This window comes from Medicago truncatula, chromosome 2 (assembly GCF_003473485.1).
Source record: "Medicago truncatula cultivar Jemalong A17 chromosome 2, MtrunA17r5.0-ANR, whole genome shotgun sequence".
Classification (NCBI taxonomy): Eukaryota; Viridiplantae; Streptophyta; class Magnoliopsida; order Fabales; family Fabaceae; genus Medicago; species Medicago truncatula.
The window spans coordinates 33,885,893-33,898,473 of record NC_053043.1 but is presented as its reverse complement, the minus strand read 5'-3'; the positions used below and the strand labels follow the sequence as shown (position 1 = coordinate 33,898,473).

Below are 12,581 nucleotides of genomic sequence, written 5' to 3'. Positions count from 1 at the left end.
TCTACGAACACCAACCACCATCACGATGGCTCGTTTCTCGAGGTCCTCCTTGGCGCGACTCCTTACCTCCACAACCCCTCCATCTTCCTCCACTGTCTACCTCCGTCACTTTTCGGAGTCAGCAGAGCCGCAGCGTAATATCTGGATCTCGTTGTTCAGTGGCAATAGATTAGTGGAAGGTAGGTCCAAAGGGAGGCCGAAAGATAGCCGCAAGATTCAGATAGAAAAAACTAGTCAACCTAGGGTTTTCGGTAAGAGCGAAAAGACCAGCAAGAGTACGGAGGAGATTGACGAGATTGAGCATCTGAATTTTTTGGAACAGACTTGGCGGTATATAAATGAGACGCGGTCAGATATCAATTCTCTCCGCTGGAAAAACAATATGGTAATTATATACTGATTTAGTCTTATTGTCATTTTTACAAGATTCCCATGTCTTATATTATGTGTCCATATGTAGGGTTGGGAAAAAAACTACCCAACTGAACTGCTGAACTGAATAACAGTTCTGAAACTGAACTGTTACGGTTCCCATTCAAAACAGTTCGGTAACTAATATGGGATTTAGAGCCTATTTGAAACACTTTTCAAAAACTCTTTTTTAGTTTTTAAAAACTTGAAAATTAAAAACTTTTTTGTTAAACTATTTTTTTAAAATTACAATTTTGGAAACTGTTTTGAATTTTTTAATTTTGAAAACTAAAATTAAAACATATAAAAGGATAACTATTGTGAGAAGTGAACTTGTATATTTCAAAAACTATTTCAAACTGTACACAGTTTTTTTTTTTTTTTTTCTTTCTTTTTCTTTTCCCTTTTCCTTTTCCTTTTCCTTTCTCAACTGCAGTTCAGTTCCAAATGCAATCAGTTCGGTTCAGTTTTCATCCTGAACCGAATCATGCCAACCCTCTGTCCAACCATATCTATTTGTAATTATTTCTTCTTACATTGACTTTGACTTTGACTTTCTTTAAAATTTGTCATTGCAGATTAACATAATTCACACACTTCATCCTGCTACTTATTTCACTCCTGAGGTTGAGAAGGCTTTGCATGCTTTTGACTGTGGCATTCTTGTTCTTTGTAGTGTTGGTGGGGTGCAAACCAAATCTATTATTCTTGATAAGACAATGAGAAGATATAAACTTCCAAGACTTATATATATTAACAAACTTGACCACAATGGAGCAAATCCCTGGGAAGTTTTAGATCAGGTAAACTTAATATTATTGGAGATTTTCTATATTGAGGAATGCTAGCAACACTCTTCCAAAGTGTAGGTCCTACACTAATTTCACCCAATAAAAGAGTGAGCGCTAGAGAGAGTACTCAAAAGAGAGTGTTGCTAGCATTTCTCTTTCTATATTTCTTACTCAGTGTTGCTATATAATTCAAGTTCAAGTTGTTGTTTTTATTTTTCGACCATTTTGCATTATTTTTCAGGCAAGATCAAAGCTTAAACATCACACTGCTGCAGTCCAAGTTCCAATAGGTTTAAAAAAGGATTTTAAGGAATTGTTGATCTGGTGCAATTAAAGGCCTATTATTTTCATGGGTTAAATCGGTTTGTTTCTGAAACTTCTACATTGGTTATACATGTGTTTATTCTTCAAGCTTCTCAAGTGTTGCTTATTGCAGAGAAAAGGAGGTTGCCGTTGATGAAGTTTTTGAAGAAGTTCCTGCAGATATGAAAGCCTTGGTCTCAGAAAAGAGGCGTGAACTCATAGAAACTGTGTCAAAGGTGGACGAAAAACTTGCTGAAGCTTTTTGCAGCGATAAGCCCATATCAGCAACTGATCTTGAGGTGTGTTGTTAACAATTATTTTTTATAGGAGTTTTACATGTTAATCTCAAATGTAGGGATTCTAATAACCTAGAACAGAATCCGATGCAGTGGCGGAGCCACGTACAGCACTATGTGGGCTTGTGCCCCCACTAAAATTTCTATATCATCATGGTTTCATGCTATATTACATTACATATATACACTAATACAATTTACTTATTTATTTATTATATTTACTCAAAAACAAAGTTTCCATACAAATGTTATGGAACCTATTAAACAAAAACGTTTGGCTCTGCATCTCTCAACATCTTTTATGTTAGTTTCATTTTCCTTAATAATTAATATATGATAATAATGTAATTATATATTATGGAAAAACTTAAAGGTTTCGAATCAAAATGGGTTATCAAACTTTCTATTAAAATTACAAAAACAAACTTTATTTTTTATTAGTCATTTTGATTTTTAAATGCGTCTTTAGTTAGTTAATTTGATCTTTAAATATATATTTCACTAATCAATTTGGTCTATACAATGAGTAACAAAACAACCAGTTGAAGATGTGTTCGTAGTTTTGACTAATATAAAATATTTTAGTGAAAACACATCACACATTTAGAGACTAAAATGACTACTCCAAATAGGTATCAACCTCTAAATTAGTATTGTAAATCAGCGTCTAAGTTGTTTAAGATGACCCTGCTATAAGTTAGAATAAAGTTTCCAAATTATTTAAGATGACCCTGCTATAAATTTTTGTATGCATTGCCCCCACTATTCAAAATTTCTGGCTCCGCCACTGATCCGATACAAAGGATAAATTGTTATGAACATTTGAGAGTAAGAGTTTTTGGGTTTTAGAGAGAAGATAATTTTGTTGAAATGTTTGATTGATTTCATATGAGCCACAAAGGCAAGCTTAAGTACAACCATTAGGGGTAAAATAGTAAACCGACATAAAATAAAACTAATATTTAAAATAATTTAATTCATTAATACTTCTAGTTCAATACTACTTAAATCCTGTTACATAGTTGCTTCTCTCTCCCACCCCCAATTTTTTTTTTAAATAGTTTTTTATTGCTATTATTTTGTGTGTAGAACGCAGTTCGTAGGGCCACCATAGCACACAAGTTTATACCAGCATTCATGGGTAATTCTTTCCAATATAATAAGGTAATAGTTGAATTACCTTGAATTCATATTTGCATTTTGTGTTTTATGTTCTCTTTTTCTTTAACTTTAAATTCATATGTGCACTGTCTACCTTTTCTTTCTTCTTGTTGGCTCAAGACCTTGGATTGTGCTCCCCTCAAGGTCTCAGTTTAGATTCTCCCCGGTGGCAATTTTGGTGGGTTAGTTTGGCTTCAAAAAAAAAAAAAAATCCTTTTTCTTTAATCATGATCTATATTATGATGTAATTTAGTTTGGGTCTTCCAGAGAGTTCACTTTGGAAATTGAATTCACTTATATCATTCTTAGTGCGATGATGGCCACTAGTGGTTCATGACCAATCATAACTGTAGGTCACTCTGGTCAAATCTTACCCAGAACATAGTACAAGCCTACAAGGAGCTTTATAGACTTATGCAATAAATGATTAAAGGGAAATCTGTGTCATAAATCTAGCCATACATACTCCTGTTGTTTGTTAAACCATAAATGATAAAAGAGCAATCTCTGTCAGATAAAATCTACTTAAGAGTCCTGCTGTTTTTAAAAACTAGCTATTTTTTAAGCTTTTCCATTCCTCTAGGATATGATCCTTGCTTTCAAGTTTCAAACCCCCCATAATATTCTCTCACATGCATACACACTTAGGCATTTCCGGACACTAATTGATTATCAATATAATTAAACGAACATTCTATATTCAATGCATTCTCATTGGATTTAGATTTTATAAGACTATTTGATAAAATTGATTTTGACTTGAATAATGCATACAAGCCAGCTTGTACTATAATGTTTTATCAGTTCTTTATTTTTCATTTTTTTGATGTTGCTGGTGCAGGGGCTACAACTACTTTTGGATGGTGTAATTAATTATTTGCCGTGTCCAATTGAAGCTAGTAATTATACTCTTGACCAATCTAAGCACGGGGAAAAGGTACCGGATTTAAAGAAACTTCATCCTTTGTTATCTTAATTATCAGAAATTGCAATTTGAGGTTTTAATTTGGCAGCCAGTTTCTTGTTTTTTTTTTCCTTCTTGACATCAGTTTCTTGAATCTTGAATAGTTAGATTTGATTCATTAGAATCGGGAAATATCAATATATGACTTATTAATACATTTGCAATAACATTATAAGCTTATTGTTCGTCCCAAAAAAACAAATCCAAATTAAATGCATCAATATAAGTGTGTCATGATAATGTTGTCTTTGCTCTAAAATAGCTTGGTCATGACGAATGATACTTTCTTGGTATAGAGGTTAATCACATCTCTTTATTTCTCCGGCCATGTATGTCAGAGGTTCCTTCCAAAAGAAGATATGGTCTCTACCAAGGGTATCTCTACCTCCTTTCTAAGAAAAACCTAAGCTGTCTCAGTTTGGTTTAGACTACATGGAAGATCTTGCCACCAACAGGTCCATAGTTGGTGCACTGCAGCACGTGACCACAACTAGACTAGAAGTTGGATATGCTTTTTATAAAGTGTGCCCGTTTGTGGTTCAACCCCTGAAGAATCATTTGATAGATATCTCAAATAAAGGGTTCTGGATCATGGTTTAGTTGTGGGTAATGCTTCTCCTTTGTCTTCCACAAGTTTGCAAGCCTATTGTGATGTTGATTGGACCTCTGATGTAAGATAAAGTGTGACCTACTTCTGGGTCAATCTTAAGTCTTTGTCAATGTTGGTGGTTCATCCCTATCTTATCTTTATTTAATGAGTTGCAAGTTCCCATCTCCACATTAATCATTTACTGCGACAAACAAAATACTGTTGCTTTGAGTCATAACCTGATTCCGCATTCAAGAACCAAACATATGGAACTTGATTTGTTCTTTGTTTGAGAAAAGTTGTGTCAATTCTCTAGTTGTGATACATGTTCTTGCTGACGTTCTCACAAAGCCATTCCCAATGTTCAGTTTTGTAATCTCCGAGACAAACTTAGGGTTCTATGTATAAAAGAATGCACACTTCTACACTCTTTATTCTTATGCACCACAATATAGCAAATACTGCAGTGTTCCGCATAATCTTGATAAACATGGTTGTTATGCTATCTTTTAATCTACTAAAAAGAATATTATTGGGCTATTTTAACAGCATACCCTTGTGGCATTGTCTATCACAATGAAGAGGGAGTATGGTCAAGTAACATATCTAAGGTACCCTGGCCTTTAAATATGGTTAAATCTTACTTCAAATTGTTGTCTTATGTATATGTTGATCTTTTTTTTTATTGGGTGAAGAATCTTTGAGGGCGTCATTCGGAAGGGGGATTTTATTACAAACGTTAACACTGACAAGACGTTTGAGGTAAGTCTAAGGCTCCTCACTGTTCTTGTTTAATTGCGTTGGTCTTGTGCACATGTTGTTTTGCGTTGTGATTCTGCTTTTATATTTTGCTATGTTACCTAATCTTGTTTTTTTTTTTGTTGCACAATTTGTTCATTTTTTATGAATATATGACTCAATTCAAGATTGCATTTATGATATGTTTTTCAAACTCTGTTAAATTAATTTCTGTCATGGGAAGAATAAGTTACAAAGATATACAAAATTATGCGATCTTTTTATGTTAATTTACCCTCAGACCTCAGATTATCTATTTCTTACTAGTCCATGGATTCAAGTCTTAACACTAAGTGCATGGATTCAAGTCTTGTCACATCATTTTTTCAAGAAACTTATCCTACAGAATAGTATCCATTTAACCATACTTCTAATGTTATTATCCTCTTGCATATTCTAGTCTTGTCACATCAATTTATACTCCCTCCGTTTCAAAATGAGTGTCGTTTTAGCAACAAAAAAAATATGTTTCGAAATGAATGTCACTTTTAGTTTCCAATGCAATAATAACTTTTTCTTTTCAATTGTACCCTTCAATTAATACTATACACACTACTTCCAAAGTACTCCCTCCGGTCACTATTATAAACAAAAAATCATTTTAGATTCATTTAATAAATGATGTATCTAGACCATATATAGACCACATACATAATTTATTGAATGAAACTAAAAAGTCAATTTTTGCTTATAAAAGTGACCGGAGGGAGTATTATTTTTTCTTTAATGAAAAACAAACCAATAGTTGATTAAAATAATTTGGTAAAATAACATCTTTCTTTCTTTTAATTAATGCATTTCTTTATGTGTGTAAAATCTTAAACAACATTCAATTTGAAATGGAGGGAGTACTATTTTCTAAAAATATTGCTATGACAAAGACAAGTACTAGTTTTAGCTCATAAGATCATTTTCATGTCTCTGCTTTCATTTATTGCACTTTGAGATTAGTGATTTCGTGGCTGAAGCCTTTGTTTTATGCAAATGCAGGTTCCTCATTTGTTTCGGAAGTGTAATGATGTGTTTAAGGTTAGTTTTAAGATTTTCACCATGATTATTTGATCTTCCTATTCAATCGAATGTCTTTGGAGAACTTTTTTAGAATTGTTCTGCCATATCTCTTTTAAAATTCTAACTGGGATACTTCTATGAAATTGGAAGGTAATTGAAGAGGCTAATGCTGGGGAAATAGTTGCTGTCTTTAATGCACCAGGTTCTTATTCTTGCCATAGCCGTCGTAATGTGTTTAGAGAAACTGCTCCTATGTGAAACAAATGTTTATATGACAATCTTTTTTTTTGTATTAATTATTTAATCAGGCTTTACTGATGGGTTAGTAAGTTATACAATGACTTCCATTGATGTTTCTGAGTCGGTCTCAAGAGATTCTGACGTGCAAGTAAGTAGTTTCTCCTTTTTTGTATTTTCTTCTTGTGTATTGCTTTTACTGAATGCCTTCCAAGGACCGGATCCTACTTTACGAGTTGGTTTGGGGACCGGGAAGGCTGTAGTTTATTCATTTTACCTTTCTCATCTGTGACAAATTTGATGTGCTTATCAGGGTAAAGGCGATGCGTATTTACCATTTGTCAAGGTTTATGGAGGCAAAGGACGATTGGTATTGATGAAAAGTATCTCTGGATTACTCAAACGTTAAATTACACTGTCCTGTAATAATTGCCCAAAAAGATTTTTACTTTTGGTTTCCTATGTAACTTTAGTTATCTCCCATCTAATTAATAAGGAGGCCTAATTTATGGAGATAAGGCTTGACTGTTGCTTTAGAGAGAGAAATAATAAATAGTTAAGGAATATAAAGAATACTCGAGGCATCCTCTCAATAAACTGCTCCTCGATAAAAACTCTCGTTCAAATCCGAAATTATTGGGCTTGTAGCACAACAATTCTCCTGCTCTCTCAACCAAGAATTAACCAACACCTTAATCTCGTACCCATCTCGCACACACAATCCCATCCTCATCTAATCACTACATGTGTAGCGTGGATACTACGCCCCATATGAAACTTGGGTTATGACTTGACTAGGCTCCCAAAAAAATCCCCTTTAAGGTAATATCTAGCTTCGAAGACTCTTGCAACAGTAATGTCATGGTTGGTAACTATATTCCAACCTTGCGTCTCCAGTATGGCTAAATTAAAACTTTGGCGATGAACCCATACCTTCCATATTCCTTCCTCATAACTTATTTCTCCTAGCTTAACTGATTCCTCTTCCACTATTTTTGTTTGAACCCCACCGATAAGAGTTTAGCATAGTTGAATCTAATCTCATAAAATAGTTGGCAGGAGAAAAGAGCTCATAGAATAATAAGTTTAGTTTTAAAATAAAATTCGAACCAAACCAAACCAATGAAATTTGAGTTGGATCGGTTGATGCTGTTTGTTTTCCACATATTTTTAACAATGTTTTTAATTTCATCCAACGTTACAATTTTATTTTCATCAAAAAACATACACCAAATTAAAAATGTGGACAAAGTATTTCTATTAGGTAAGTAATGTAAAAGATTGAGATTTCATCGTTCTCTAAAATTTTAAGTTTTTGAAATAAAAAGCAAAGAAGAAACTTAATAAGAGAAAAGTATGTCATTGTATAATTATTTCCATTATATTTCTATGAGTATTAATTAATTTATGTGACATAGATTTAATTAATGTTTTCTTATGTTGCAGTTTAGTTTGGTTTGGTTGATAAAATAAAAACTGCAACCCAAACCAAACCAAACCATGCGGTTGAATAAAAAAGTTATCCGAATATATCCAAGCCAAATGTGGTTTTTTGCGGTTTTGGTTTGGATTGGTTTCGATTTTGAACACCCGTTCGAGTATGGGTACACAATTTTTCTCTACAGTATAGCAAAATAAAAATACTCTTTGCGCCATTAACTTTGAGTTCTTCTTCATTAACCACAACATAGTGAGATTGGGAAAATGTAGAATTTGGTTGTTGACAAGGTAGAAGAACAGATAGATCGTGTTTGATTTGGTTATGTGTACAAGCGTTGGCGGTCAATTAACTATCAAAATCAACAATTCGAGGAGAACAGATAGATCACTTTGAATTTTTTGTTGAAGAAACTACCCATGCTAATGATATCCACAAAAGCACATAGCATGATAGAGAAGAATTAGTTGCATTGCATTCCAGCCAAGAGATGGTTTTCATACGCTGCAATGACATCTTTAATGCCACAAGTCATGTGAAAATAGGCATCAGGAATGTAATCGTATTCGCCATCCAACAAACCCTGCAAGTTACACAATAAGAGAGCGGTTGGTTTGCAGCCATCCTAGCAAATAACATTATGAGTAAATTCAAAGATAATCACTAAACATATTCTTTTAATAACGTATATATGGAATAGTACCAGATTGGATAGTTTGTACTATATTGAACTCACCATAATACACGTTTTTAAATAATAATAAATAAATAAATAAAGCAATTGAAAATTTTTAAGATATAAAAATATTCAAATGTAGATTATTGGAAATTTAAATGAAATTTCCAAACTTAGTTTCTAGTACAATGACATGCAACAGACAAAAACAAAAACGAAAAACATGCATAGCTTCTGAAAAAATAAAAAGGCAAGGAGTTTTGTTGGGTATGTTACTCAATAATATACAATCATTTAATGTCATGTTATTTTTTAAATTTAACTATTTTCAATTAACTTTGGCCACATGATAACAATACTCAACAAAACTCTAGGTTACCAAAGCACTAATAGCAACAGGATGAGATTACAGTTACAATAACCAACAACCGAATCTTTGTCTGGTTGGATAAAATGAGACTAATGGAGAAAAAAGAAAAAAATACCTGGAAACCCTTAAGGGTATCATCCAAATGAACATATGTTTCCTGAGATCTAGGATAGGCTACCACAGACAAAGGCTGACCTAAAAATAGCTCAATTTTACGAGCACGAGTAATAATCAGTTGATCATCTTCACTAAGCTCATCCACTCCTAAAATAGCAATGATATCTTGAAGATTCTTGTAGTGTTGGAGATTTCGTATTACACCATCAGCAACTTCAAAGTGATCTTCATGCAGACAGTGTGGAGATAGTAAACTAGATGTTGATTTCAAAGGGTCAATAGCCGGATAGATTCCACGATCAAAGATCTATACAATAAGTATTAAAAATCAAATAATTTAGCTGATGATAACCAAAAATATCAAAGCAATATCCACTTTAACAAACATAATCAAACCTCTTTTGAGAAGACGGTTGCAGCATCCAAGTGAACATCAACGTCATCACCAGGATAGATAGTATGGAAAGAGGTAATAAAACTCTTAGATGTGGCTGCGATACGTTCTTGAAGACTATGGATATCAATGGACAGTGTTGGTTGATAACCAACAGCCGATGGGATACGACCAAGCAAAGTAGATAACTCCGAATCAGCCTTCAATTGCATCATATATTATATTATTATCAAATGAAAAAATAAGCAGAATGTCAATTGATATATGAAGAAAAATTATCATAGATAAGTTGTAATACTTGAGTAAATCTGAAATGGTTGTCAACAAAAAGAAGCACTTTTCGTCCTTCATCACGGAAACCTTCCGCAACTGTAAGTCCAGTATAAACAACACGGCTACGAGCACCAGGGGGGTCATTTATTTGACCACACACAAACGCACATTTGCTTTGACTCTGAAATCCATGAAGCATTCATGATTGACTATTATAAATGCAAATATTTCAAATAATATATTGAATGTATATCATGAATAATAGTATCATTGACTTCACTTGCCTGCTTATCACCTAGCTTAATGATACCATCGCTAACCATTCTTCTGTACAAGTCCTCACCCTCTTGGGATTGTTCTTTAATTCCGGCAAAAACAGACAAACCACCTAATAAATGGGAAATAATTAAATTATAGTATATATTACAGGAAAAATGACATCTCAACAAGAATAAATAAGTGCATTAAGCTAGCATATACCATAAATGTCAGCAACAATATTCATCAGTTCCATCATAAGTATACTTTTGCCTACCCCAGCGCAACCAATCAACCCAATATTTCCTCCTCTTTGGTATGGTGCAAGCATGTCAATAACCTATATGGAAAAAATTTATGCAAAAGCCATTAGATATCCAAGCAAGCAAATATTGACGTAAGTGAGAAATAATACATTCACAAATAAACAAAAGACACTAAGAAACAATAAAAAAATAAATAAATACCTTAATGCCGGTTTGAAGTATGACCGGAGTCTTATTACGTTCGTAAAAGGAAGGAGCTTTTCTATATATTGGTAACATTTTCTCCGCTTCTAAGTCAATTGACAATAACTATCATGAGTTAAAAAAAAAACGCCAAGGAAACAATAGAAAATACAATAATCTTAACACTTCATAAATTACTTACTCAATTCACCATAGTCATCAATGGTTTCCCCAATAACATTCATAACACGGCCAAGGGTAACCCTACCAACAGGAACCTAAATGGGATACAGAAGAATTATTATATAATATTAATTAGGTAATTGCTAGTGCCAGACATGCATAAACACTCACTAAAACCAAAATTGAAATGTAAGTCTAAAAGATAATGGAGAACTGGAGCAGCAGGGTCTGATCAAAATACCATGCACATGATTCATTGGTAATATGATCCATAAAAGTCCCGCATAAGCAGCTCGGTTGGTGAGCTAATGGACGTTGAAAGAGTTACAAGGAGGAGGTCTTGGGTTTGATCCCAAAAACTAACATTACCGCTAACTTTACTATTTTATATCATGATACATTATATATATTTAGTTTAAGGTTAGGTGTGTGTAGACAGTGTGGGCCTTGTGGAAGAAGCTGTTGTGATGCCTCGTTCGTCTAATGTAGTTTTTTTTTTCTGTTAAATTCACTAATAAGTTCTGTGTGAATGCTTGTGTGTCTAATTATTATTATTATTTTTTTGAAGGCAAAAGATAAGAGAAGAGAAAGAAAGTACATCAGTATACAAGATAAGGTGGGTGCAAGAAGTACTCCAACACAAAAAAAACGTGAGACAAACAACTGAGAAAAAAACGGCCGTTTAAGCCACAAAGAGCACGAACATCTAACCACTTCTCGGAGGCAAACAACTGAAGAAAAAAAAACAGCTCCCTAACCCACAAAACTCACATAACCACCTCCACAATGCAGAGCAATAGGAGCCAAACCCAGATGGGTGAGGGAAGGAGTAGGCATAGGGGCACTCTGAGACATAAGTTCCTAAAAGATCACGCCTCCCAGTCACAGAAGGAACAGGAATGGCCAGAATAGTAATACCGGCCTAGAAACCTAATCTAATCTTTCTACTGCCCCCAAGCGCTATGACAAAACGAAGAATCTCACCCAACTAAGAGGGAAGAACAAACTCCCAGCTTAAACACCTGAAGAACCTATACCACGCCGAATTAAAGAAATGACGCGAAACAAACAGATGACTAGACGACTAAGTGAACTCCCCACAAAAGCATCAGATAGTGTCCCTAGGAACCACAATAACCCTCCTAATAAAGAGATTCTGACGAGGCGGCACTCGGTCAAGAAGAAAAAACCTTCACCTTAAGAGGGGTCCACGACTTCCACACTAAAAAGAAGGCGGGAAACCCCCTACTAAACCCCTCTGAAGAGCCAAATAGGCCGACTTCACCGAATACTAATATTAATAAAGACTATTCAGTGCTAATTGATTCTTTCTTAACAACAACAACAACAAAAGCAGCAGCAGCAGCAGCAACAACAACAATAATATTTTTAAGGGATTGAGTGTTATTTACAGTGATAGGGGAGCCGGTGTTGAGCACTCGCCACCCTCTAGCAACTCCTTCAGTTGGACTCATAGCAATTGTTCGCACCACGCCCTCACCCAAATGATCTGCAACCTCCAAGACCAATCGAGAAGAATGATCCAAAACCTCGAGGGCAGTCCGTATCTGGGGCAGAGGCAAACCTTCCTTGAATTTTACATCCACTAAAGTATCGACAACTTGGCAAACATGACCGATTGCATCCTGACCGGTGAACTCATCACTGATTTGAGGACCTCCGGGTACTTCTATCTTCGCCTGACGTGACAATGGAGTTGAAGCAGACGAAGCATATTGGGAAATACCGCCGTAGGTATGGCGAGAAGCACAGGATGTAGAAGAGCGTATTAATGTTGAGCAAGAAACGGAGGGTTTCCATAATCGAATCAGAGAGGATACTAGTCTGCGTGAAACAACCAT

At 34.6% G+C, this 12,581-nt stretch overlaps 2 protein-coding genes across 2 annotated transcripts; one reads left to right on the top strand and one right to left on the bottom strand.

Moving 5' to 3' along the window:
* Positions 1 to 5,144: 5,144 nt before the first annotated feature.
* Positions 5,145 to 7,153, top strand: LOC120578380 (elongation factor G, mitochondrial). The gene is made up of 6 exons (XM_039831064.1): positions 5,145 to 5,167; positions 5,211 to 5,277; positions 6,304 to 6,342; positions 6,475 to 6,526; positions 6,633 to 6,712; positions 6,875 to 7,153. The coding sequence occupies exons 1-6, from the start codon at positions 5,145 to 5,147 to the stop codon at positions 6,968 to 6,970; spliced, it is 357 nt and encodes a 118-aa protein (XP_039686998.1). The 3' UTR covers positions 6,971 to 7,153.
* A 1,309-nt stretch (positions 7,154 to 8,462) lies between these two features.
* LOC120578379 (ATP synthase subunit beta, mitochondrial) lies at positions 8,463 to 12,581 on the bottom strand. The gene is made up of 9 exons (XM_039831063.1): positions 12,132 to 12,581; positions 10,739 to 10,814; positions 10,555 to 10,643; positions 10,310 to 10,427; positions 10,114 to 10,217; positions 9,855 to 10,010; positions 9,559 to 9,756; positions 9,161 to 9,469; positions 8,463 to 8,582 (listed from the first exon to the last, which is right to left on the bottom strand). Exons 1-9 carry the CDS (start codon positions 12,579 to 12,581, stop codon positions 8,463 to 8,465), a joined length of 1,620 nt encoding a protein of 539 aa, XP_039686997.1.